General features: G+C 41.0%; 1 protein-coding gene across 3 annotated transcripts in view; it reads right to left on the reverse strand.

The window, feature by feature from the left end:
- LOC109899727 (VPS10 domain-containing receptor SorCS3) overlaps positions 1 to 27,118 on the reverse strand; it is a 64,905-nt gene that overhangs the window by 33,253 nt on the left and 4,534 nt on the right. For all 3 annotated transcript variants that reach the window (XM_020495196.2, XM_020495197.2, XM_020495195.2), the window contains exon 2: positions 10,488 to 10,555. In XM_020495196.2, the coding sequence (XP_020350785.1) occupies positions 10,488 to 10,555 (68 nt within the window). The remainder of the gene's footprint in view (positions 1 to 10,487; positions 10,556 to 27,118) is intronic.

Here is a 27,118-nt window from a genome sequence, read left to right on the forward strand (position 1 = left end):
TGTTGGCCAAAAAGCTCAATTGTAGTCTCATCTGACCAGAGTACCTTCTTCCATATGTTTAGGGAACCTCCCATGTGCCTTTTGGCGAACACCAAACATGCTGCTTATTTTTCCTTTAAGCAATGGCTTTTTTCTGGTCACTTTTCTGTAAAGCCCAGCTCTGTGGAGTGTACGGTTTAAAGTGGTCCTATTGACAGATACTCCAATCTCCGCTGTGGAGCTTTGCAGCTCCTTCAGGGTTATCTTTGGTCTTTCTTGCTTCTCCGATTAATGCCCTCCTTGCCTGGTCTGTGAGTTTTGGTAGGCGGCCTTCTCTTGGCAGGTTTGTTGTGGTGCCATATTCTTTCCATTTTTTAATAATGGATTTAATGGTGCTCCGTGGGATGTTCAAAGTTTCAGATATGTTTTAAAATAATCCAACCCTGTTCTGTACTTCTCCACAACTTTGTACCTGACCTGTTTGGAGAGCTCCTTGGTCTTCATGGTGCCGCTTGCTTGGTGGTGCCCCTTGCGTAGTGGTGTTTCAGACTCTGGGGCCTTTCAGAACAGGTGTATGTATACTGAGATCATGTGACAGATCATGTGACACATATTGCACACAGGTGGAATAATTATGTGACTTCTGAAGGTAATTGGTTGCACAATAACTTATTTAGGGGCTTCATAGCAAAGGGGGTGAATTCATATGCACGCACCACTTTTCTGTTTAAATTTTTTTTAGAATTTTTTTAAACAAGTTAATTTTTTCATTTCACTACATCAATTTAAACTATTTTGTGTATGTCCATTACATTAAATCCAAATAAAAATCCATTTAAAATACAGGTTGTAATACAAAAAAGTAGGAAAAACGCCAAGGGGGATGAATACTTTTGCAAAGCACTGTATACAATATCTTCCTCCCTTTCTATTCTTCAGTGGTGTAAAGTACTTAAGTAAAAAGTACTACTTAAGTAGCTTTTTTGGGTATCTGTACTTTACTATTTATATTTTATACTTGCATTCCTAAAGAATATGTACTTTTTACTCTATAACTTTTCCCTGACACAAAACTACTCGTTACATTTCGAATGCTTAGCGGGACAGGAAAATGTTCTAATACATACACTTATCAAGAGAATATCCCTGGACATTCCTACTGCTTCTGATTTAGGGGACTCACTAAACACATGCTTTGTTTGTAAATTATGTCTCAGTTGGACATGCCCCTGGCTATCCGTAAATAAATAAAAAACTAGAAAATGTGGCCATCTGCTTTACTTTTGATACTTAGAGTAAGTTAATTTTTGCAATTACACTTACGTTTAATACTTAAGTATATTTAAGTATGACAGTTGGGTACTTTTTGCACCACTACTATTCTTCATGGGTCTATTACTACTCAAACACACAACCCACTCGTCTCTAAGTTCTACCTGGGCGCCTCCAAATAAAACTCCATTGCATAATTGGATAGATACCCAGAGTTGGCTATCACTACTTGTGCATTAAGCTGCATCATTTCATTTGCTGTTGACATTGTTTGCAAAGGTTTCCTCCTCAACATTTTTTAGCTTCTCATTTCGGTTGACAAATCCCCTCAAATGTAGCTGGGAAGACATCACAAATGAAGTTATTACAGTGACACGTTCCTTCCCTAAGGGAAGCAGTCATTACTTTGAAACACACAGGAGATGTTTTTCGTGATGCACCAATTGATCTTCTTATTGCATTTTGCCAACAAAAGTGCCCCAGGGTTATATAAATAAATAATGTATATTATTATTGCAGAGATCCTTTACTCCGTTTATTTTCATAAAATACAACTGCTTTCTTTTTTTAATATCATACTAAGTGCTTTGCCACACCACCTGAGGTACACTCTAATTTACTGCTGTTGCTATTGTTAACCAGACACCTTGATGATGGAAGACCGTCTGTACACAGTATGGGATTTCAAAATGTGTCAAGTCAGGTGTAAATCTTACCGGCGCCTTTAGTGAAACAGAAATTAATTTGAGTCTCTCTGCTCGGTGAACTGATGGTCTTTATGTCAGGTGTAATTCAAAATTCAATGAGTTTCTTGTGGGCTTGGAAAAAGGTGAGCGAAAAAGCACAAGAGACATTATCAGTCTCTGTATAATCCTAAATTAATTATATTCTTATTTATTATGTGACAGCATACTGTACAGTAACTCACCATACGATATAAAATGAATGGGATTGTTAGTCCTACAGTTGTGGCATGTAAAAAATATAAACCAAGATGGCGTGTCCCGTGTATATCTTTTTTCCCTCGTATATATTTTCATATATATCTTTTATATATTTAACCTCAATTTCAACATACTCTCCTTCAACCCACCTCACCCAATGTGGTATGGATCTGCAATTTTCTATACTTTAGAACCGGAACCCCCAACAGAAGCTAGCCAGCTAACTAGCTAGTAGTCAGTTAGCCACTGCTAGCGGTCATCAGCTAACCTCAGCCCGGACAACTCCTGAAAGTCCGCACAACGCGATTCAACCCAGAGCATATTGGACTGCTTTTTCTCTACATCTCCGGATTCCTACAGCAAGCTCTGAACCTTTAAACCTGGATCATCACAGCTAGCTAGCTGCTATCCGAGTGGCTACTCCTGGCGTATCTGTCCCGAAGCAAGCATCAGATAGCCTGGAGCTAGCCTCGTGCAAGGACCATCTTCGGGCTAGCTGAAGAGGTCCATCAGCCACTTCTTGGGCTGCAATACCTATTTTGCAAATTGGCCTGGACCCCTTTTACTGCCGACACAGAGCCCTGCCGTTCCATCATGACTGATCTACCGACGTAATCTGCCCGAGGGGGTTTCAACAGGATCCTCCATCGCGATGTCCCCTGAAGGCCCATCTGCTAGCCTGCTAGCAGTGGCCTGTTAGCTGTCTAGAGCATATCGGACTGTTTGATTTCTCTCTACCACTTCTCCACATCCCTACCACAAGCTCTGAACCTTTACACTGGATCATCGCAGCTAGCTAGCTGCTATCCAAGTGGCTACTCCTGGCTAACATACCTGTCCCGAAGCAAGCACCAGTTAGCCTGTAGCTAGTCCTGAGCTAGGGCCACCTCCTGGTTAGCTGAAGAGGTCCATCAGCCAATTTCTTGGGCTACAATACCTATTTTGCCAATTGGCCTGGACCCTTTTACAGCCCACACGGAGCCCTGCCGATCCATCATGACTAGTCTGCCGACGAACCGTCTGGAGGGCTTCCACAGACTCTTCAGTCACAACGTCCCCTAAGGCCCTTCTGCTAGCCTGGCCCGCTAGCTGTCTGAGTCTCCAGCTCGCCTAGCTACTCACTGGACCATATGATCACTCGGCTATGCATGACTCTCCCTAATGTCAAAATGCCTTGTCCATTGCTGTTTAGATTAGTGATTATTGTCTTATTTCATTGAGCCCTGCTTAATATGCCTCAGGTAGCCCTTTTGTTCCAACTCCCACACATGCGGTGACATCACCTGGTTTAAATGGTGTCTCTAGAGACAAAACCTCTCTCATCGTCACTCAATGGCTAGTTTTACCTCCACTGTATTCACATCCTACCATACCCTTGTTTGTACATTATACCTTGAATCTATTCTTCCGCACCCAGAAACCTGCTCCTTTTACTCTCTGTTTCGAATGCACTAGACGACCAGCTCTTATAGCCTTTAGCTGTATCCTTATCCTACTCCTCCTCTGGTGATGTAGAGGTTAATCCAGGCCCTGCAGCGCCTAGCTCGACTCCCATTTCCCAGGCGCTCTCATTTGTTGACTTCTGTAACAGTAAAAACCTTGGCTTCATGGATGTTAACATTAGAAGCCTCCTCCCTAAGTTAGTTCTATTTACTGCTTTAGCACACTCCATCAAGTTGGATGTCCTAGCCGTGTCTGAATCCTGGCTTAGGGAGGCCACCAAATATCCTGAAATTTCCATCCCTAACTATAACATTTTCCGACAAGATAGAACTGCCAAATGGGGTGGAGTTGCAATCTACTGCAGAGATAGCCTGCAGAGCTCTGTCATACTATCCTGGTCTATGCCCAAACAATTCGATCTTCTACTTTTAAAAATCCACCTTTCCAGAAACAAGTCTCTCACCGTTGCCACTTGTTATAGATCACCCTCAGCACCCAGCTATGCCCTGGACACCATATGTGAATTTATTTCCCCCATCTATCTTCAGAACTCATACTGTTAGGTGGCCTAAACTGGGACATGCTTAACACCCCGGCCGTCCTACAATCTAAGCTAGACGCCCTCAATCTCACACAAATTATCAATGAACCTACAAGGTACTACCCCAAATCCATAAACACGGCACCCTCATAGGTATCATCCTGACAAACCTGCCCTTTAAATACACCTCTTCTGTCTTCAACCAGGATCTCAGCGATCACTGTCTCATTGCCTCCGTCCGTAATGGTTCTGCAGTCAATCAACCACCCCTCTTCACTGTCAAAAGCTCCCTAAAACACTTCAGCGAGCAGACATTTCTAATCGACCTGGCCCGGGTATCCTGGAAGGATATTGACCTCATTCCGTCAGTAGAGGATGCCTGGTTATTCTTAAAAGTGCCTTCCTCACCATCTTAAAAAGCATGCTACATTCAAAAAATGTTGAACCAGAAACAGATTTAGCCCTTGGTTCACTCCAGACCTGACTGCCCTTGACCAGCACAAAAACATCCTGTGGCATTCTGCATTAGCACTGAATAGCCCCCGCGATATGCAACTTTTCATGGAAGTTAGGAACCAATATACACAGGCAGTTAGGAAAGCAAAAGCTAGCTTTTTCAAACAGAAATATGCATCCTGTAGCACAAACACCAAAAAGTACTGGAACACTTAAGTCCGTGGAGAATAAGGCACCTCCTCCCTGCTGCACACTGCACTGAGGCTAGGAAACACTGTTACCACCGATAAATCCACGATTATTGAGCATTTTTCTACGTCTGGCCATGCTTTCACCTGGCTACGCCTACCCCGGTCAACAGCTCTGCACCCCCCATAGCAACTTGCCCAAGCCTCCCCATTTCTCCTTCACCCAAATAGCTGATGTTATGAAAGAGCTGCAAAATCTGGACCCCTAAAAATCAGCTGGGCTAGACAATCTGGACCCTCTCTTTCTAAAATTATCCGCCGCAATTGTTGCTACCATTAAAACTAGCCTGTTCAACCTCTTTCGAATCGTCTGAGATCCCCAAAGATTGGAAAGCTGCCGCGGTGATCACCCTCTTCAAAGGGGGAGACACTCTAGACCCAAACTGTTACAGACCTATATCTATCCTACCCTGCCTTTCTAAGGTCTTCGAAAGCCAAGTTAACAAACAGATCACCGACCATTTCAAATCTTACCGTACCTTCTTCACTATGCAATCTGGTTTCCAAGCTGGTCATGGGTGCACCTCAGCTACGCTCAAGGTCCTAAACGATATCATAACCGCCATCGATAAAATAAAAAACTGCGCAGCCGTATTCATCGACCTGGCCAAGGCATTCGATTCTGTCAATCACTGCATTCTTATCGACAGACTCAACAGCCTTGGTTTCTCAAATGACTGCCTTGCCAGGTTCACCAACTACTTCTCAGACAGAGTTAAGAGTGTTAAATCGGAGGGCCTGTTGTCTGGACCTCTGGGAGTCTCTATGGGGTGCCACAGGATTCAATTTCTCTGTATACATCAACGATGTCGCTCTTGCTGCTGGTGATTCTCTGATCCACCTCTACACAGATGACACAATTCTGTATACTTCTGGCACTTCTTTGGACACTGTGTTAACTAACCTCCAGACGATCTTCAATACCATACAACTCTCCTTCCGTGGCCTCCAACAGCTCTTCAATGCTAGTAAAACTAAATGCATGATCTTCAACCGATCGCTGCCCGCACCTGCCCGCCTGTCTAGCTTCACTACTCTGGATGGTTCTGATTTAGAATACGTGGACAACTACAAATACCTAGGTGTCTGGTTAGACTGCAAACTCTCCTTCCAGACTCACATTAAGCATCTCCAATCCAAAATTAAATCTAGAATTGGCTTCCTATTTCACAACAAAGCATCCTTCACTCAAGCTGCCAAACATACCCTCATAAAAATTACTATCCTACCGATCCTTGACTTCGGCGGTGTCATTTACAAAATAGCCTCCAACACTCTACTCGGAAAATTGGATGCAGTCTATCACAGTGCCATCTATTTTGTCACCAAAGACCCATATACTACCCACCACTGCGACCTGTATGCTCTTGTTGGCTGGCCCTCGCTTCATATTCGTCGCCAAACCCACCTGCTCCAGGTCATCTATAAGTCTTTGCTAGGTAAAGCCCCGCCTAATCTCAGCTCACTGGTCACCATAGCAGCACCCACCCTTTGCACCCCAGTATCTCTACTTGCACATTCATCTCCTGCACATCTATAACTCCAGTGTTTAATTGCTAAATTGTAATTACTTCGCCACTATGGCCTATTTATTGTCTTACCTCCATAATCTTACCTCATTTGCACATACTGTATATAGACTATATTTGTTTATTCCATGTGTAACTCTGTGTTGTTGTTTGTGTCTCACTGCTTTGCTTTAGCTTGGCCCAAAAATAATAATAATAATAAAAGTACTGTGTCAAATGCCTCTGCATGTACGGTATTCTGCTGTATACTGCTATCAAAACCAATAGCAGGGAGTTTCCTGGTTGAGTGAAATCAACATGGACCCAATAGCAAGGTAGATAAACACTATATGTCATTCTGTGAATTGATCCAAAAAAACTTTATCACAAGGGTGTCAATTGTGTTAGAAACAGAGCCCTACTTATTTTCAAATAATTGTCAACATATAACACTATTTTAAGATGTGAGACATTCACTGTATTACAAGAAACAACTAGCAGGTCTTTTTCACTCTAGCAGCTTCACTCTTAGAAAAAAGGGTTCTATATAGAAACGTTTGGTTCTTTGGACGAGTTTAATATGGATATAAATGTCAATGCAAAACAGCTGAAACAAGTTAAAGGAGAATGCTAGCTGTGATTTCAGAGTTTGTTGTGAGCTGTTTTTACACTCTAGGGTAGGGTCAGAACCCTAAAGGTTATTTGCCTTGACTGGATAATAAGAAGAAGCTGGTTGAGAGAAATGACACGTGTGTGCAAAGCTGTCATCAAGGCAAAGGGTGGCTAATTTGAAGAATCTCAAATATAAAATATATTTTGATTTGTTTAACCCCCTGATCCCAATGTCCACACCCGCGGAAATCTAATCAGCACAATACAACAAATCCCCAACAAAATAAATCTGATTAAACTAGAGATATGTTTTTTTTGTGTATGGCGACCTTCCACATCTGCGGTGGAAGGAGGCTAAACTACAGCGGTTTTTGTCAGACCATGAGACATCCCTAAAATCGGTCTTCTCACGAAAACGTCTGTGGCATCTGAACGGTTTTGCCAATGGTATGACCACTCTATGTCAAGATGAGACTGACAAACATGGTGGTGTTTTCCGTATTGCTCTACGACCCCTGGAGTCAGTACCGCCAATCTGCCAACTTCTGTCTGTAGCATCCGAACAGTTTGGGCTACATACACACTAACATGACCCCACCATCGAAGATGAGACTCTCATGAACATGTACATGTTGTTCCGTTGGCTCTAGGATGCCCGCAAGCATAACAAGACTTGTCGGAGGGTAGCCCGGGACCAGTTTAAAAAATGAATGGAAGTAGTCTAGTGGCCAATTTTCTTATGTTAAATATGGGTCATTTAAAAAAAAGATGAATTTCCTGATATTTCTTAGATATAGGACAGACACTTTATATAGGACAGACACTTTATAATGGTTCATATTATTCAATGTGTTGCTATGGGTTAATAGCAGTAAAGCCAAATTCAATATGGTACTAACATTCCAAATCATACAGCCAAATAATCCTTGGTATGACCATCTTAAAACAATTCCATATGCTAGCTTGGTAATTAGCTAATTGTTAGAAGACTGTTGCTGACTGAGAGAAGGTATGTATTCATTTTTATCATATATTATGTATAGTAAGTCTTTGTGATTTAATAGCCCAGTTAATCATTACATGACTTTTAACACACTATCTCTATGTTTTGCTCAGTCTGGTAGTAAACCAGAACAATCAGAGGCAGAGGATCTCTTTTGGCTGCTGGTGACAGTAAGTTGTTCTTCTACATCATAATAATTATATGTCTGCATAGCATTTTGTCTTCATTTTGTCATGCTTATTTCTAAATATTAACTCATGTTAACTCATTTTTTCTTCTTCCCTGGAACCAGTCATACAACATCCTTTACAGTACTGGCAGTAGGTAGCCCAGCGGTGAAGGAGTTGGACTTGTGGAAGGAGTTGGACCTGTAGCCGAAAGATAGATGGCTGGTTAGAAATTGGCAGAATTGATCTGATAATTGGAGGGCTGCTGGGTTCACATCCTCTAAACATCCCCCTACAGTTGGACCCTTGAGGAAGGCCCTTAACCCCACAACAGGCTCTCCAACCAGGGGCGCTGCCCTGCAGCTTAAACCTGTGCTCATCCCAACTGTATGTGTGAGTTCTGCAGTTGTTTTTGGGGGGGGGGGGTTGAGAACAGAACATAAGCCACATTTTTGTTTTTAGCTGTAACTAATGGACAAAGTTGTATTGTATGCCAACCAGTGTTCTCACTATCGCCCACTATCTTACAAAAACACAGATATTAAACTGTTTTCTGCGTTCGACAAGACAGAGGGTTTGTTAAAAAAAAATATATCCTCAGATAACCTCAGACAACTATTATGCAGTATCTTAAATGCAGTATCTTAAATGCAGTATCTTAAATGCAGTATCTTAAATGCAGTATCTTAAATGCAGTATCTTAAATGCAGTATCTTAAATGCAGTATCTTAACTTCTTCATTAGAAACAACAGCTTCTTGGGCTGTATTATCTCTAGAAGCTTTTGATAGACTAGAATGGTCATATCTCTGGTCTGTCTTGGAACTTATGGGAATTGACTCCAATTTCATTAATATGACTAAAATGCTATATGGCAATCCTTCAGCCATAGTTATTGCAGGCAATATTGTATCTGCTCCATTCAGAATCATTAGAAGCAGCAAACAGGGCAATCTAATTTATCCCTTGCTATTTTATTATCCATAAAACTCCTGGCCCTAGCAAATTGTTAATCGAAGGAAATAACACACATTTCCCTCAAATCTAGTGATCACTTCATACGCAGACGATATTTTACTATATCAAGACCAATGTATCTCAATCACTCCAAAACATATTGAAGATCATAGATGAATTCAGCTTGGTCTCAAGTTATACAATTAATCTAACCAAATCAGCCCTACTGCCTCTCAAGACCCCGATGAATGACTCCATCTCTACTTATGGAATCCCAATCATTTCCCATTTAAAATATTTAGGAGTAGATATATTTCCTTCCTTAGATAAAACCAATACCAAAATCTTTCAGAGAATGCTCAAATCAATTAAATCCAACCTCAGTAGATGTAATAACATCCCAGTTGTTTAACTGCAGAATATCTGTTGTCAGAATTAATATATTGCCATGGCTGAATTTCTGTAGTTCAATGCCTCCCATGGCACCACCTTCTGGCTATTGGGATAAAATTCATAGTGGGGTTTCAAAATATATATGGCAAGGTAAACAATCCCAGATACAATGTACAAACTTCAAAGAGGGAAAGACGTAGAAGGGCTTTCCGTACCAAACCTTTAATTGTATTTCCAGGCACTAGCATTTCGCCCCATCCTAAATTGGTTTAGACATGATCTTCTGCCCCCTGGTTGAGTGTAGAGATAAATATCAAATCAAATCAAATGTATTTATATAGCCCTTCGTACATCAGCTGATATCTCAAAGTGCTGTATGCTTTGGTCCTATTATTACTCACACAATGTATATTTGGCTGAAAATGGAAAAACAATGTAACTAGGAATGAAAATGGTATGACCATACTCCAATATGGGGGCTTTTCATTCCTAGTTACATTGTTTTTCCATTTTCAGCCAAATATACATTGTGTGAGTAATAATAGGACCAAAGCATAGTTTACATTGTTTAAGGGATATATCAGTGAAGAACACCTCTTCCAAGGCAATAGGAGACTCCATACAGCACTTTGAGATATCAGCTGATGTACGAAGGGCTATATAAATACATTTTGGCTGGGGGAATGGGATGGGAGGTTGGAGGCCCACTTGTTTTTTGTTTGCTTTTCCCATTTATACTGAATTTATTGTTACTTCAACTCTATATGTATTTCTTGATGTTGTTTTTCTTTTGAGTGGCAGCCTACAGGTACATCTTTTATAAATGTATACATCAACCATTTAAATGTACCTATAACCCCTCCAACAACAAAAAACAACAAATAAAAACTTGGTAAAAAAACACAAGAAACAGAGCCCTACTAGTTCAGCACTTCTGAATACATCAAACGTTCATGAAGTCTTACCTCCAGAGAGAACTCTCAGTGAAAGCACCCAAGTTAAAGTCATACTGCTTCGTCAAGGTCAGGATCACCTAAAAATAAAAACAAAAAGCATTTTAATTGTATGCAATTGCAAGTACATCTATATCTACAATCAAGTGCACTTACACCATGCATTTGCTGTGTCTAACAGCATGGGATATACACTATTATTGCTACATTACCATAAAATATAATCTTTGTATGACAGCACAATGATGAATGTTCCTCAGGTTGTCTAGATCAGCTAGTCTGTTGGTTGCAATGATCTGAACAGGCATGCAAGCTGTCAAGTGTCTTATCAGTATCTCATGTGGAATGATACCTACATGACGGTGGACTCCGAAAATCGTTCAGTGAACAACAAAATTAAGTATGGCCAGTATTCCTACCTTTCTTTCTCAATCTCTCACTCCCTCCTCTCTCTTGTCAAGAATGGCTCTGCAATGGATAACAGCCATTTTATGGGCTCCTGACGGATTCTGCTATTTTGTGTGTTTTTGTGCACTGATCTGAACTTTTTTTTATACATAATGTTTCTGCCATCGTTTCCTATGACTGAAAAGAGCTTCTGGACATCAGAACAGTGATCACTAACCTCAATTTGGATGAAGATTTCTACTTCAACAAGACAGATGCGCAGGACATACTCCTCACCCGGACCAGGCCCTAATCCCCGAGACTCGGAAAAGAAAATGGCGGTGTAAGAGAGTGCGGGCACCCTGATGAAACTACATCAGGGTGGCCGAAAACATAAACCGCCTCTGCCTTCCGTTCTATTGGCGAACGTACAATCACTGGAGAACAAACTGGACGAGCTCCGTTTGAGACTATCTTATCAACAGGACCTGAAGAACTGTAATATCCTATGTTTCTTGGTGTCGTGGCTGAACAAGGACAATATACATCTATCTGGTTTTACTATGCACCGGCAAGACTGAACGGCAGCGTCGGGTAAGCTCAAAGGGGGAGGTGTGTGTCTCTTTATAAACAACAGCTGGTGCACAATCTATAACATTAAGGAAGTCTCGAGGTTCAGCTCACCCGAACCAGAATACCTCATGATAAGCTAGGGATACCAAGATTTATTTTCCTGGGATAAATAACTGCGAGAAACAGTTAAATTATATACAATTATTTATATGAAAAGCATGACGTTAAATGGAACTGTTCAATTATATGCAATGTCCAAATCTGGCTTCTCGAAGGGCCGCAGCCTACTCAGCTACAGTATACAGTGGCAAGAAAAAGTATGTGAACCCTTTGGAATTTCCTGGATTTCTGCATAAATTTGACATCAAATTTGATCTGATCTTCATCTAAGTCAAAACAATAGACAAACACAGGGTGCTTAAACTAATAACACACAAATTATTGTATTTTTCTTGTCTATATTGAATACATCATTTAAACATTCACAGAGTAGGTTGGAAAAAGTATGTGAACCCCAAGGCTAATGACTCCTCCAAAAGCTAATTGGAGTCGGGATTCAGCTAACCTGGAGTCGAATCAATGAGACGAGATTGGAGATGTTGGTTAGAGCTGCCTTGCCTATTAAAAAACATACAATTTGAGTTTGTTCTTCACAAGAAGCATTGCCTGATGTGAACCATGCCTCAAACAAAAGAGATCTCAGAAGACCTAGAAATTGCCAAGAAACAGAAGATCTGGTACAACGCTGTGTACTACTCGCTTCACATAAGGCAACAACATATCTGACATGCTGATCCTCAACACGGTGGCCCCTCAGGGGTGTGTGCTTAGTCCCCTCTTGTACTCCCTATTCACCCATGACTGCGTGGCTTCTCACAGCTCCAACACCATTATAAAGTTTGCCGACGACACAACTGTGGTAGGCCTGATCACCAACAACGATGAGACAGCCTATAGGGAGGTCTGAGGGCTGGCAGTGTGGTGCCAGGACAACAACCTTTCCCTCAATGTCAGCAAGACAAAGAAGCTGATCGTGGACAACAGGAAACAGAGGGCCGAGCATGCCCCCATTAATATCGACAGGCCTGTAGTGGATTGGGTCGAGAGCTTCAAGATTCTCCGTGTCACATCACTAATGATCTATGACGGTCCACACACATCAACACAGTCATGAAGAGGGCACGACAATGCCTCTTCCCCCTCAGGAGGCTGAAAAGATATGGCATGGGCCCTCAGATCCTCAAAATGTTATACATCTGTAACATTAAGAGCATCTTGACTGATTGCATTACTGCTTAGTAAGGCAAATGCTTGGCACCCGACCGCAAAGCGCTACAGAGAGTAAATGACTGGGGTCAAGCTCCCTGCCATCCAGGAACTCGATACCAGGTGTTGTCAGAGGAAGGCCCTAAAAACACTCTAGCCACCCAAGTAAAATACTTTTCTCTCTGCCACCACATGGCAAGCGGTCCTGATGCACCAAGTCTGGCTCCAACAGGACCCTGAACAGCTTCTACCCCCAAGCCATAATGCTGCTAAATAGTTATTTAAATAATTACCCAAATAGATACCTGGATTGACCCTTCTTGAACTACCTTTTGTACTCATCACATACGGTACTGTTCCTGTTTATTATCTGTCACTTTATTCCTAGTTATATGTACAGTGGCTTGTGAAATATTCACCCTTACAACCTGGGGGGGGGGGGTTGTACCATTTGATTTACATAACATGCCTATCACTTGAACATACCAATAAAGGCATTTGAATTAATTATATGAAGAGTGCCTTGGTCCTCCTTTCTTTTTTATAACCAATTTACCCCTTTTACCAAAGAGCACCTTCTGTCTACCAAATCTAATATACCTTACCAGCGCTTCACTTCCTCCTCTCTTTTTCCCTACAAGTTAATCATAGCACTTGGGTAGTGCTTAGAAGAAGCAGCTCCACAGTCTTTTTTTCCTGTGTTTTGGGGACATTTTACAACTCATACTATGGATTTTACCTAAGAGGCTACAAGATTTTCCTATTCCCATGAAGAGGGTCAAAGGATTATTACCACTACCTCATTGCTAGATGAGATGACAGCCACAGAGAATACTGGAATGGACTTAAACAAGGCTTACAGAGACTTGCAACACCTTATGGAGAAAGACACCAAACTTGACCTCAATTCTATCACCTTGTCTGACTATTGGAGGAAAGGCCTAATCCCTAGAGGACTCCGTATTATGACGTTTCCAGCTAATGGAGCACAAGGTAAAACTGAATTGAGAGATAAATGGGAGGCTATTCTCATCAAGTGTTCTTTTGACCTAATGCTACTTCTAATAGAATAATCTAAAAAGGACGGACAAGTAGTCAAAACAGAAATTGAAGAAGTAAAAAGGAAAATCAGAGAGGAAGCCTTGATCTGTTTCTTTCAACTTTACGAGCAGTGACGATGAGGATCACCCCAGACACTCAGAGGCTAGCTCCTCCCAAGATTTTTTAGACCAGGAAGAGGAGTCACACAGGTTCCTCAACAAGAGAGGGAGTGGACGCGGAAGAATCCAACACGGAGGGGGAGAAAGAAATCAAGACTATTCAACCACATGAGCAGGACCAGAACAAGGCTGTGATCAACATTTCTGGAGAACCCCTTGATGATGATTGTGTAAAGGTCTTGTCTAAAGGACTGTCCTTTGCTCCCACATACTCAACTAATGAATTCAATACAAAGATTGCCCTATCTGTACTGCTTGTACGCGAGTGTACCACTCCACTATGTCTCCCTGTCATGGCTTTTGCGCCATTAGTACAGATACCAACACATCTTGACCACCAATGTCCATTTGATATCACAAACCTGTCCAGTACTTAAAAAATATCCTCTCCTGTTGTCCTGGTATTCAGTGGTTTGCAGAAGAGGATGTCTTCCTTAATTGACCCCCCATGAACGTAACGGACATGTACCAGGAGCAGGTCCGCCACATCTGTTGACTCACTGGCTTGTATGCAAAGCAGTAATTTTTTCAAAACATCTCCTGCCATATCACTGATGCATCATGAAACAGTGCTGTTTGATGAAGTCATTGTCTGTATATTCTTTTGGGCCTTTTCCCCCAGCATTGTCCCAGCCATATCCGCAGCAGCAGGAAGAATGAAGTCCTCCACGATAGTATGGGGCTTGCCTGTCCTAGCCACTCGGTAGTGCACCATATAAGATGCTTCTAGCACCTTATTAATGGTATCTGTTGCTTTTAAACATGTCTTACTTCTCCAAAGTCGTCTCAATTCTTGCTAAAAAAACTCCTGTGGCTTATTTTTCTAATTGGCCTGTTTCATTTCTAAATGTCTGCGCAAGAGTGAAGGTTTCATCGAGTTGTGAGAGCTTTTGCACATATAACACACTGAGGCTGAGGAAGGGCACTACTCACCATATAATTGAACCCCAAATCAATGTAGTTCTCATCATATTTGCACCTCTATGATGGTCCAATGTCCCTGTCTGTTGTTCGGTGCTTTCGTAAGGGGGCAGTAGCTCTTCGGCTGCATCAGATTCACAACTGTTAGTGTCCATGCTAGCTAGGCTAGCAACAAATGTAGAATTACTGACGCTGGCACTGGATGTGCTCGTGGAAGCAGTACAACTTGTGTCTTCGACAGGTGCAGGTGTAGCACTGCTGGTAGTAGCAGTACTACCAGTAGAGCTGGTATGTGTCTATGGCCACAGGCCTTACGTTTTTTAACCATTCATCTATTTTAGAGCAAACACAATGAGCAGCAGCTACGTTTGGCTACATATGGACCGTTAGTGGAATTCCTACGAGAGAGCAACGGTTAATGTGATGTTAATTATTTGACATTGTGTTTTTATTTAGCTGAACACTAGATGGTATAATTTTATTTTTGGGAGTGAAACGAGGCTACTCAAGAAAGAAAAAAAACTCACCCTAATGTATAGCCCCTTTGGAAAATCTAAATGGACTGTTTGAAAATGTGAATCACATTTTTATTTAGCATACCCCTGACGGCATTGCACACCCCAGTTTGGGAATAACCGTTCTAAATGATTCTGTGCTTATTGTGGCAACAGTTTGGGGAAGGCCCTTTCCTGTTTCAGCATGACAATGCCCCCGTGCCAAAAGCGAGGTCCATACAGAAATGGTTTGTCGTGATTGGTGTGGAAGAACTTGACTAGCCTGCACAGAGCCCTGACCTCAAAGTATTCGAACACCTTTGGGATGAATTGGAACGCCGACTGCGAGCCAGGCCTAATTGCCCAACATCAGTGCAAGGCCTCACTGATGCTCTTGTGGCTGAATGGAAGCAAGTCCCTGCAGCAATGTTTTAACATCTAGTGGAAAGCCTTCCTGGAAGAGTGGAAGCTGTTGTAGCAGCAATGGGGGGGGGGGGTCCACCTCCATATGAATGCCCATGAAAGTGAAAGAGAACAAGAGAGAGGGGGGTAGAAAGAGAGGGAGGGAGAGAGAGACGGAGAGAGAGCAGAAGATAAATATCAAGAGAGGAGCAACAATGTGCCGTTACATCATAAATTAAAAATGGAGACTGAAAGAAAGCTAAATTACAGTGAGTTTAAACACATTAACCCTGTGGGACCCATAGAACGAGTCATTAAACCAAAAAAGCCACACAAGAATTAGAGAACAATGCCAAAACCCAATATACCCATCAAACAACTCTTCTCGGCTTAGATTATCTCCATTCCAGGTTAATTAACCAATCCATCAAAGAGAAAGATAACCATTTACATAACTAAATGTGCCATGTCTGCAAGGACCAACAACAGAGTCAGAAGTAATTTGGAATACAGATTTAGTTAAATGGCTCCAATGTTCTAACTAATTGCATCTGAAAAAATGAGAGGAGGAAAAAAGTCCCACCAAACAGTGTAGGCTAGTATTAGTTTCTTCATGTGTTGCTGGTTATGATGGGTCAGAGGCAAAGGAGCCTGATACTTAGTATGGTAAATAACATCTGTCTGTAATAAATCCTCTTTCCTGTAGGGAATGCTTTATAATGAAGCCATATCATATCACACCGAAAGGCATTGGTTGTCCTTCATTTTCACAACGTAAGTGATGCCAGAGGCATTGTACCATAATTTTCATTAATTTCACCCTTCATTAGACTTGTAGGGAACAAATCATACAATTCCATAGATGATCTGTTGATTTGACTGTAATTGACCCTAACACAAGGGTCAGGCTAAGATTTGGGTTTAGGCTAAGCATAGACAACGGAGACAATGTTGTCTAAATTGTGAGAGCATCACCCACATCTTTTGTTTCTCCTCATTAGCTGTATGACTGTTAACTAACAATGACCCATAGAATTGGGTCAACGGCAATCCACCGCAGGGCCAGCAGGCTGCCCAGGCAGATGACTAAGAGGAAAAATTGTCCTAAGTGGATTCATCACGGGTACATAATTGGAAACAAAATGTTCGTACATCCCTCTCATTATTGTTAGCCAGATCAACTGCAGCTCATGTCAATAGAGAACAACTACTATACATGCAAATAATGCAGCGACCGGGGACCAAGCAGCAATGAACCTCTAACATACTGTATATGTAATGCTTGGCTATTGATGTTGCAGAAGGCACATTGCAAATTCAATAATTTGTATGATGCAGTATTGCACTTACGTAAATACCCATAACAAACAAGAATGGTAGCAAAACTTATTTTGAGCCTTCTCGGTAAGTACAATTTAATACATATGATCACTCACTTGCGTACATGAAATTAAGTAAGGACCCTGGAAGGCCAAAAGCAGTGCATTTATTCCTGTTTTATTGATGTGGGGAGAGCCTTGCCCAAGGAAAGTCAACCAATCATTTTCAGAATGGCTCCCACTCTCTGTGGAGATCAGTCATCCCTTATCTTAACATTTTATTATTGTTTTTTGTTGTTGTTAGAATTGACTCTGAGTGCCTGATTTTGTTCCTGATTGAATTCCAATCCTGTATCTTTTGCGAAACACCACGGCACAACGAGCAGATAGAAACATTAAAGTTATATTACAAGCGTTGTTCGCCAATGCAGAAATGTTGAATCTTTGGAGATGCTTGAATGGACAGACGCCAAGGCAACAGAGGTATTCAAGACATAATTTCCTTTTGATATACATTGTGATACGAGCTGGACATCTCTCTCTCTCTCGCACTTCTGACAAAATCACTTCACCATGCTACCAGTTCACTAGGTTTCCAGCCGAGGTCGGAAAACTCTGAAATTCAAAGTGTTCTCGTTGGTTGGGGACGAGGTTTAGTCAAGAATAACTCATGTAGCCAGAGTTGGCCAAGCAGCAGTCAAACATGGATTGCACCAGTGGTTATTTAATTTAACAGAGGTAGGAAGGACAACTTGGCCAATGCTATTTAATTCAAACTAGAAACATTAAGTTTGAATAGGACTTGTCATGCTTTCTAACTACATCCCTCCAATCTTCCACTGGACCATACTGTAAGAAGACTACATCCCTCAAATATCACTTTATTCTAATGGTGGAGATAGTTGTTCGATATGATCAGTCATCTTGACAGTCACCTCCAGTTTGTATGAGAAGTGTGGAACACTGAAATACAAGCCTTCTCTGGATAGAAGACTGCAGACACTTTTATGTTGGACTGGTGCTTTTCAGAGTAACCTAAGGGGCCCAACACAGGATTTAAATACAATTTCAAGGGACACCCACACTGACGTAGAGCAGTTTCTCTGGGGCCCCACAAAGTCGGAGTATGCCCCCCCCAAAAAAAAAAAAAATGTGTTTGTTAAACGTGACAGTCACTTACGAAGTATAGACTACTGATCTCTGACCATGGTTCTGAAATAGCGACATCTACGCAGTTTCCTATCAATAGGCTATTGGATTATGTGGTGCTAGCGCTTGTAGTAGCCTGTACCTTTGCTTAAATGGATCGATATTTATTTTTATTTGGTAGTTATTTTCTCATGTTAAGCCTAACATTTATGTTTCACGAAGATTTAGGCCGATGGTGTCACAATGCTGCTATTTAGAATGCTGGCTGGCAGCAACACCTATTCACTTGTTTAGTAATTAAAGTAGGAAATTCAAACATTGCAGATTGTAAAAATACATTTTTGATGCAACAGCAAACTAATCAGTAACTAATAAATGTTTTTTTTATATACAGTATACACACAACCGTCCTGTAGGCATATGCCCATAGCCTACATTAGCCGCAATTGCGTTCTCGCAGCTAGGATAGAACGTTTGTGCTGTATCAAACCAGTCTATTAATGCCAAATAAAACAATCAGTCCACCGTCAAAAGAATAGCTGACTAGGTTATTCTTTCATTATGCAGACAATGCAGTCTATCCTACATGGTCTACTAGCCTCTCTATAGCTACGTATATCAAGCATTTATCTGGTAGCCTATTTACACTGAATAAAAATATAAATGCAAACATGCAACAATTTCAAAGAGTTACAGTTCATATAAGAATATCAGTCATTTGAAATACAGTGCTTTCTGAAAATATTCAGAAACCTTGCTTTTTCCACACATGGTAATGTTACAGCCTTATTCTAAAATGTATTAAATAAAATGTTTGCCTCATCAATTAATGAATAAGTGAAAACAGGTTTTTAGAAATGGTAGCAAATGTATTAATAATTAAAAACAGAAATACCTTATTTACATAGGTATTCAGACCCTTTGCTATGAGACTTGGAATTGAGCTCAGGTATATCCTGTTTCTATTGATCATCCTTGAGATGTTTCTACAAATTGATTGGATTTGAACTGTGGTAAATTCAAATGATTGAAAAGGCCCACACCTGTCTATATAAGGTCCCAAAATTGACAGTGTATGTCAGAGCAAAACCCAAGCCATGAGATCAAAGGAATTGTCCGTAGAGCTTCGAGACAAAATAATGTCAAACCACCGATCTGGGGAAGGGTACCAAAAAATATCTGCAGCATTGAAGGTCCCCCAAAACACAGTGGCCTCCATCATTCTTAAATGGAAGAAATTTGGATCCACCAAGACGCTTCCTAGAGTTGGCCACCCAGCCAAACTGAGCAATCGGTGGAGAAGGGCTTTGGTCAGGTAGGTGACCAAGAACCCGATGGTCACTCTGACAGAGCTCCAGAGTTCCTCTGTAGAGATGGAAGAACCTTCCAGAAGGGACAACCATCTCTGCAGCAGTCTGGAGGTGTGTTGGGTCATTGTCCAGATGAAAAACAAATGATAGTCCCACTAAGTGCCCTTTAGTAGTGGTTTCTTTGCAGCAATTCGACCACGAAGGCCTGATTCACACAGTCTCCTCTGAACAGTTGATGTTGAAATGTGTCTGTTACTTTGTGAAGTATTTGTTTGGGTTGCAATTTCTGAGGCTGGTATCTCTAATGAATTTATCAACTGCAGCAGAGGCAACTCTGGGTCTTCCTTTCCTGTGGCGGTCCTCATGAGAGACAGTTTCATCATAGCACGTAATAATCTTTGCGACTGCACAAGTTCTTCTAATTTTCTGGATTGACTTACCTTCATGTCTTAAAGTAATGATGGACTGTTGTTTCTCTTTGCTTATTTGAGCTGTTCTTCCAAAATTATGGACTTGGTTTTTTACCAAATAGGGATATCTTCTGTATACTGCCCCTACCTTGTCACAACAGAGCGGATTGGGTCAAATGCATTTAGAAGGAAAGAAATTCCACAAAATAACTTTTAATCAGGCAAACCTGTTCATTGAAATGCAGGTGACTACAGTACCTCATGACTATCTCATAAAGCTGGTTGAAAGAATGCCAAAAGTGTGCAAAGCTGTCATCAAGGCAAAGGGTGGCTACTTTGAAGAATATCAAATATAAAATATACTTTGATTTGTTTCACACTTATTTGGTTACTGCATGATTCCATATGGGTTATTTCATAGTTTTGATGTCTTCACTACTTTTCTACAATGTAGAAACTGGTAAAACACAGAAAAACCCTTGAATCAGTAAGTGTGTCCAAACTTTTGACTGGTACTGTATATTTACAGTTAAAGTCGGAAGTGTCCATACAACTTAGCCAAATACATTTAAAATACATTTTTCACGATTCCTGACATTTAATCCAAGTAAAATTCCCTGTCGGTCAGTCAGGATCACCAATTATTTTAAGAATGTGAAATGTCAGAATAATAGTAGAGAGAATGATTTATTTCAGCTTTTCTTTCCGTAGTCTCTTTCTTTATGGCAGTTTTGGAGCAGTGGCCTCTAACTTGCTGAGCGGCCTTTCGGGTTATGTCGATATAGGACTCGTTTTACTGTGGCTATAGATACTTTTGTACCTGTTTCCTCCAGCATCTTCAAAAATTCCTTTGCTGTTGTTCTTGGATTGATTTACACTTTTCGCAACAAAGTACGTTCATCTCTAGGAGACAGAAAGCGTCTCCTTCCTGGGTGGAATGACGGCTGCGTGGTCCCATAGTGTATATACGTGCGTACTATTGTTTCAGGCGTTTGAAAATTGCTCCCAAGGATGAACCAGACTTGTCTACAATTTATTTTCTGAGGTCTTGGCTGATTTCTTTTGATTTTCCCATGATGTCAAGCAAAGAGGCACTGAGTTTGAAGGTAGGCCTTGAAATACATCCATAACAAATACATCCATAAGAAATACATCCATAAGAAATATATACATAAGTACATCTCCATTTGACTCAAATTGTTGTCAATTGGCCTATCAGAAGCTTCTAAAGCCATGACATAATTTTCTGGAATTTTCCAAGCTGTTTAAAGGCACAGTCGACTTAGTGTATGTAAACTTCTGACCCACTAGAATTGTGATACAGTGAGTTATAAGTGAAATAATCTGTCTGTTAACAATTGTTGGGAAAATTACTTGTGTCATACACAAAGTAGATGTCCTAACCGACTTGCCAAAACTATAGTTTGTTAACAAGGGATTTGTGGAGTGGTTGAAAAACGAGTTTTAATGACTCCAACCTAAGTGTATGGAAACTTCCGATTTCAACTGTATATCCTATTCTGATGCTCTAAATGTTCAGTTTCTAAGTCCATCCATATAGAGGTAACAATTATTTTATTTATTTGTCATATTCTCAGCCAGAGCTCCCTATAATTGTATCTCAATCTTTGAGGAAATGGCAGAGTTGATTCGAGAAACAGGAGAACCAAGTGTGGAGGAGGTCTATAAAGAACATATCATTATGCAGGAGGTAAAAAAACAAAATGTATGTTATATTTACATCACCTGTCAAAAAATAAAACAGATTTTCCATTTCCTTCAAGGTCAAACTGTCTTTGCATCAAAGGAAGGAGACATAAAGCATTTTGCTGCATCATAAGAGAGGGTAATCGCAACATAAAAAAACCGAGAGACTGAAACCTTGCACATTTGAGACTGCTGCCCTATCTAGATAGTCATTGAACACTGATCCCTTTAATAATGTTTACATACTGTTTTACCCACCTCCTATGTACAGTGCCATTAAAAAGGATTTGCCCCCTTTCTAATTTTCTCTATTTTTGTATATTGTTGAAACTGAATGTTATCAGATCTTCAACCAAAACCTAATATTAGATAAAGGGATCCTGAGTTTACAAATATTTCATTAGCAAAGTTATTCAACACCAAATTCCCCTGTATGAGAAAGTAATTGCCCCCTTGCACTCAATAACTGATTATGCCACCTTTAGCTGCAATGACGGCAACCAAATACTTCCTGTAGTTGTTGATCAGTCTCACATCGCTGTGGAGAACTTTTGGTTCCACTCTTACATGCAGAACTGCTTTAACTCAGTGACATTTGTGGGTTTTCAAGCATGAACTAATTGTTTCCAGTCCAGAACTTAATATCAAATTGAGATTAGGTCTGGACTTTGACTAGGCCATTCCAAAACTTCAAATGTGTTGCTTTTTAACCATTTTCATGTAGACTTGATTGTGTGTTTTGGATCATTGTCTTGCTGCATGACCCAGCTGCGCTTCAGCTTCAGCTCACAGACGGATGGACTGACATTCTCCTGTAGAATTATTTGATACAGAGCAAAATTCATGGCTCCTTCTACTAAGGCAAGTCATCCAGGTCCTGAAGCAGAAAATAATCCCAACACTATCACACGGCCACCACCATGCTTGACCGTTGGTATGAGGATCTTAGTGTGGAATGCAATAATATATGTAAACTATTTGTACGCGACTAATAAATGTGATTTGATATCGGGGAAAACACTCAACAATTAAATACATCATTAACATAAACCATCTTATGGCGAGGTATTAAACTCCAATCATCCACTATACCCTATAGCCATCAACATCTCCACTAACCAAAAAATAATTGATTGTGAGAAAAGCCAGTCATGACCTGATTCCTTATAAGGCGAGATAGGGTGGGGAGCCTGAATACATTGAATGATTAAACAAAATATGTCTCATAGGGTCTAGACATTGACGTAAACACATTAATTGAATTGGGCCCTGACACACAACACACTGGTTGGATCTGCAGTACCACTGAGAAAGATGTGTTCTCCATCATTCCTGTACTGTAGCCACATCTCATAATGGACAACAACTGCAAGAGATGCAGTGATTGTCAAACAACACAGAGCTGGCAGGTAGCAGGAGAAGAAAGACTGTGACTGTGCCACTGTTGTCCTCTCTAGACTCCAACCCATATCATTGCACTGGCAAGCACAGGCAATTCGGTGCCAATATCTCAATTTGATTTGATGTTAAACTGGTAAATTGCCTTTTCGGATTGGAATAGCAAAATAAAAGAAGTAGAAAATAATTAATTCAGAAAATGCAGTATTTTCATTAGCCGAACACATTTGGTGATGCTCACTCTGATTACTGTTGCTGTTTTGAGGTACCCCTCTAACTTTTCAGAGATTTGAATGTTATGATACCCTAATAATCAGATTCACATTAATGACAGACTGTGAAAGCAAGTTATGCAATCACTAAGATAAAAACTTATTACAGAACAATATGTGACACATGTTTTATTATTGTGATTAAGGATGAATGTATTAATGTATTCATAATAAATCATTTTAATCAAACACCTGCAGTGACATATTGACTGCATACATTTTGTTAGCTAATTGATTGTAAAACAACAAGTAGCTAACGACAAACCAAAAATAAATGGCTCAGCTATAGAAAGACCTTGGTCTTTCCTAACCACATATGGATTGAATTGATTGTTTATGTCTTTGTGAGTGAGGAAAAGCTATTCTGTGAAGTCCCCATTTCCTCCAAACGGAAATCTGGTGAAAGCCACATTGAGCAAATAAACCTTGAATGTCCAGTTTGAGAGGTTTCAACAATCGATTCCAACCTTCTTGGCACAAAAATCAACTCTAATGATCTTTAAACAGGCATCAATTAAGATTGGCAACAGCATTAGACTTTAAATGCTTGCTGTAAGCCAGCACTCCATTATCACAAATCCTTACAGCTAGCCTTGCTATGTCTAAAACACCATAGCGTATGGGGATTCCTTACTCAGTGATAAGTCCTCTGCATTCCAAGCACCTGAGAAATAATGGATGTATGAATGTCCCACCACTGCATGTGCTGAGTAGTGCTTCACGACCTCGCTCAGATTAAACATGAAAGTAACTGTAGAGATTTTAGTGAAAAATATGAAGTGCAACATAATATAATCTCTCCTACCAAATGAAAATAAATAGATATATAATAACAATACAATAAGGCTATACTCCTCAACATTACTATGCTGTGACAGTTATTAGAGTAATTCATCACATGCAAGCTTGTCAAATATGATTCCCGCCTGCTTCTGCTCTCTGATTAATTCCACAGCATAGTGTGTGTTTGTGTGTGTGTCTGTTTATGCATGCATATGTGTGCATGTGTAAGTAGCGGTTGAATTTATTATCAAGGCAACAAAACAAGTGCAGCATTTGCCCCAGATTTATATCAATTATGGCCTATAATTACATACAATATGAAATAAATCATTTTTAAACCAACATTTTGTAATTAGGTTTGTTAAAAATCATATTTTCTGTGTTGGAAGGGTGTGGATGTACCCCAATAACAGAATGGTGTGGGCGTATACTGCTCATTAAAAACATTAACGTAAATAGACCGCTGATTGGCCAGCTCATTCTCCTCTAGACCGCTGATTAGTCAGTTCATTCTCCTCAGGAATATGACATCATACTCAATTTTTTATTTATTTTATTTCACATTTATTTAACCAGGTAGGCAAGTTGAGAACAAGTTTTCATTTACAATTGCGACTTGGCCAAGATAAAGCAAAGCAATTTGACACATACACCAACACAGAGTTACACATGGAGTAAAAACAAACATACAGTCAATAATACAGTAGAAAAAATAAGTCCATGTACAATGTGAGCAAATGGGGTGAGATAAGGGAGGTAAAGGCAACAAAAAAAAGGCCATGGTGGCGAAGTAAATATAATATAGCAAGTAAAACACTGGAATGGTAGATTTGCAGTAGAAGAATATGCAAGGTAGAGATATAAATAATGGGGTGCAAAGGAGCAAAATAAATAAATACAGTAGGGGGAGAGGTAGTTGTTTGGGCTAAATTATAGATGGGCTATGTACAGGTGCAGTAATCTGTGAGCTGCTCTGACAGCTGGTGCTTAAAGCTAGTGAGGGAGATAAGTGTTTCCAGTTTCAGAGATTTTTGTAGTTCGTTCCAGTCATTGGCAGCAGAGAACTGGAAGGAGAGGCGGCAAAAGGAAGAATTGGTTTTGGGGGTGACCAGAGAGATATACCTTCTGGAGCGCGTGCTACAGGTTGGTGCTGCTTTGGTGACCAGCGAGCTGAGATAAGTTGGGACTTTACCTAGCAGGGTGTTGTAGATGACCTGGAGCCAGTGGGGTTGGCGACGAGTATGACATCGCCGAAGTCGAGGATCGGTAGTATGGTCAGTTTTACAAGGGTATGTTTGGCAGCATGAGTGAAGGATGCTTTGTTGCGAAATAGGAAGCCAATTCTAGATTTAACTTTGGATTGGAGATGTTTGATGTGAGTCTGGAATGAGAGTTTACAGTCTAACCAGACACCTAGGTATTTGTAGTTGTCCACATATTCTAAGTCAGAACCGTCCAGAGTAGTGATGCTGGACAGGCGGGCAGGTGCAGGCAGCGATCGGATGAAGAGCATGCATTTAGTTTTATTTGTATTTAAGAGCAATTGGAGGCCACGGAAGGAGAGTTGTATGGCATTGAAGCTCACCTGGAGGGTTGTTAACACAGTGTCCAAAGAAGTGCCAGAAGTATACAGAATGGTGTCGTCTGCGTAGAGGTGGATCAGAGACTCACCAGCAGCAAGAGCGACATCATTGATGTATACAGAGAAGAGAGTCGGTCCAAGAATTGAACCCTGTGGCACCCCCATAGAGACTGCCAGAGGCCCGGACAACAGGCCCTCAGATTTGACACACTGAACTCTATCAGAGAAGCAGTTGGTGAACCAGGCGAGGCAATCATTTGAGAAACCAAGGCTATCGAGTCTGCCGATGAGGATGTGGTGATTGACAGAGTCGAACGCCTTGGCCAGGTCAATGAATACGGCCGCACAGTATTGTTTCTTATCGATGGTGGTTTAGATATCGTTTAGGACCTTGAGCATGGCTGAGGTGCACCCATCACCAGCTCTGAAACGAGATTGCATAGCGGGGAAGGTATGGTGGGATTCAAAATGGTCGGTAGTCTGTTTGTTGACTTGGTTTTCGAAGACCTTAGAAAGGCAGGGTAGGATAGATATAGGTCTGTAGCAGTTTGGGTCAAGAGTGACCCCCCCCTTTGAAGAGGGGGATGACCGCAGCTGCTTTCCAATCTTTGGGAATCTCAGACGACAGGAAAGAGAGGTTGAACAGTCTAGTAATAGGGGAGGCAACAATTTAGGCAGATCATTTTAGAAATAAAGGGTCCAGATTGTCTAGCCTGGCTGATTTGTACAGGTCCAGATTTTGCAGCTCTTTCAGAACATCAGCTGACTGGATTTGGGAGAAGGAGAAATGGGGAAGGCTTGGGCGAGTTGCTGTGGGGGGTGCAGTGCTGTTGACCGGGGTAGGGGTAGCCAGGTGGAAAGTATGGCCAGACGTAGAAAAATGCTTATTGAAATTTTCAATTATAGTTGATTTATCGGTGGTGACTGTGTTTCCTATCTGCAGTGGGCAGCTGGGAGGAGGTGTTCTTATTCTCCATGGACTTTACAGTGTCCCAGAACGTTTTTGAGTTAGTGATACAGGAAGCAAATTTCTGCTTGAAAAAGCTAGCATTGGCTTTTCTAACTGCCTGTGTATATTGGTTTCTAGCTTCCCTGAAAAGTTGCATATCATGGGGGCTGTTCGATGCTAATGCAGAACGCCATAGGATGTTTTTGTGTTGGTTAAGGGCAGTCAGGTCTGGAGAGAACCAAGGGCTATATCTGTTCCTGGTTCTAAATGTCTTGAATGGGGCATGCTTATTTAAGATGGTGAGGAAAGCATTTAAAAAAAAAAAAACAGGCATCCTCTACTGACGGGATGAGATCAATATCCTTCCAGGATACCCTGGCCAGGTCGATTAGAAAGGCCTGCTCGCTGAAGTGTTTCAGGGAGCGTTTGACAGTGATGAGTGGAGGTCCAGAGCACAGCTGGGGGCAGAGCGTGGTCTATAGCAGGCGGCAACGGTGAGAG

This window comes from Oncorhynchus kisutch, linkage group LG11, assembly GCF_002021735.2.
Source record: "Oncorhynchus kisutch isolate 150728-3 linkage group LG11, Okis_V2, whole genome shotgun sequence".
Lineage (NCBI taxonomy): Eukaryota > Metazoa > Chordata > Actinopteri > Salmoniformes > Salmonidae > Oncorhynchus > Oncorhynchus kisutch.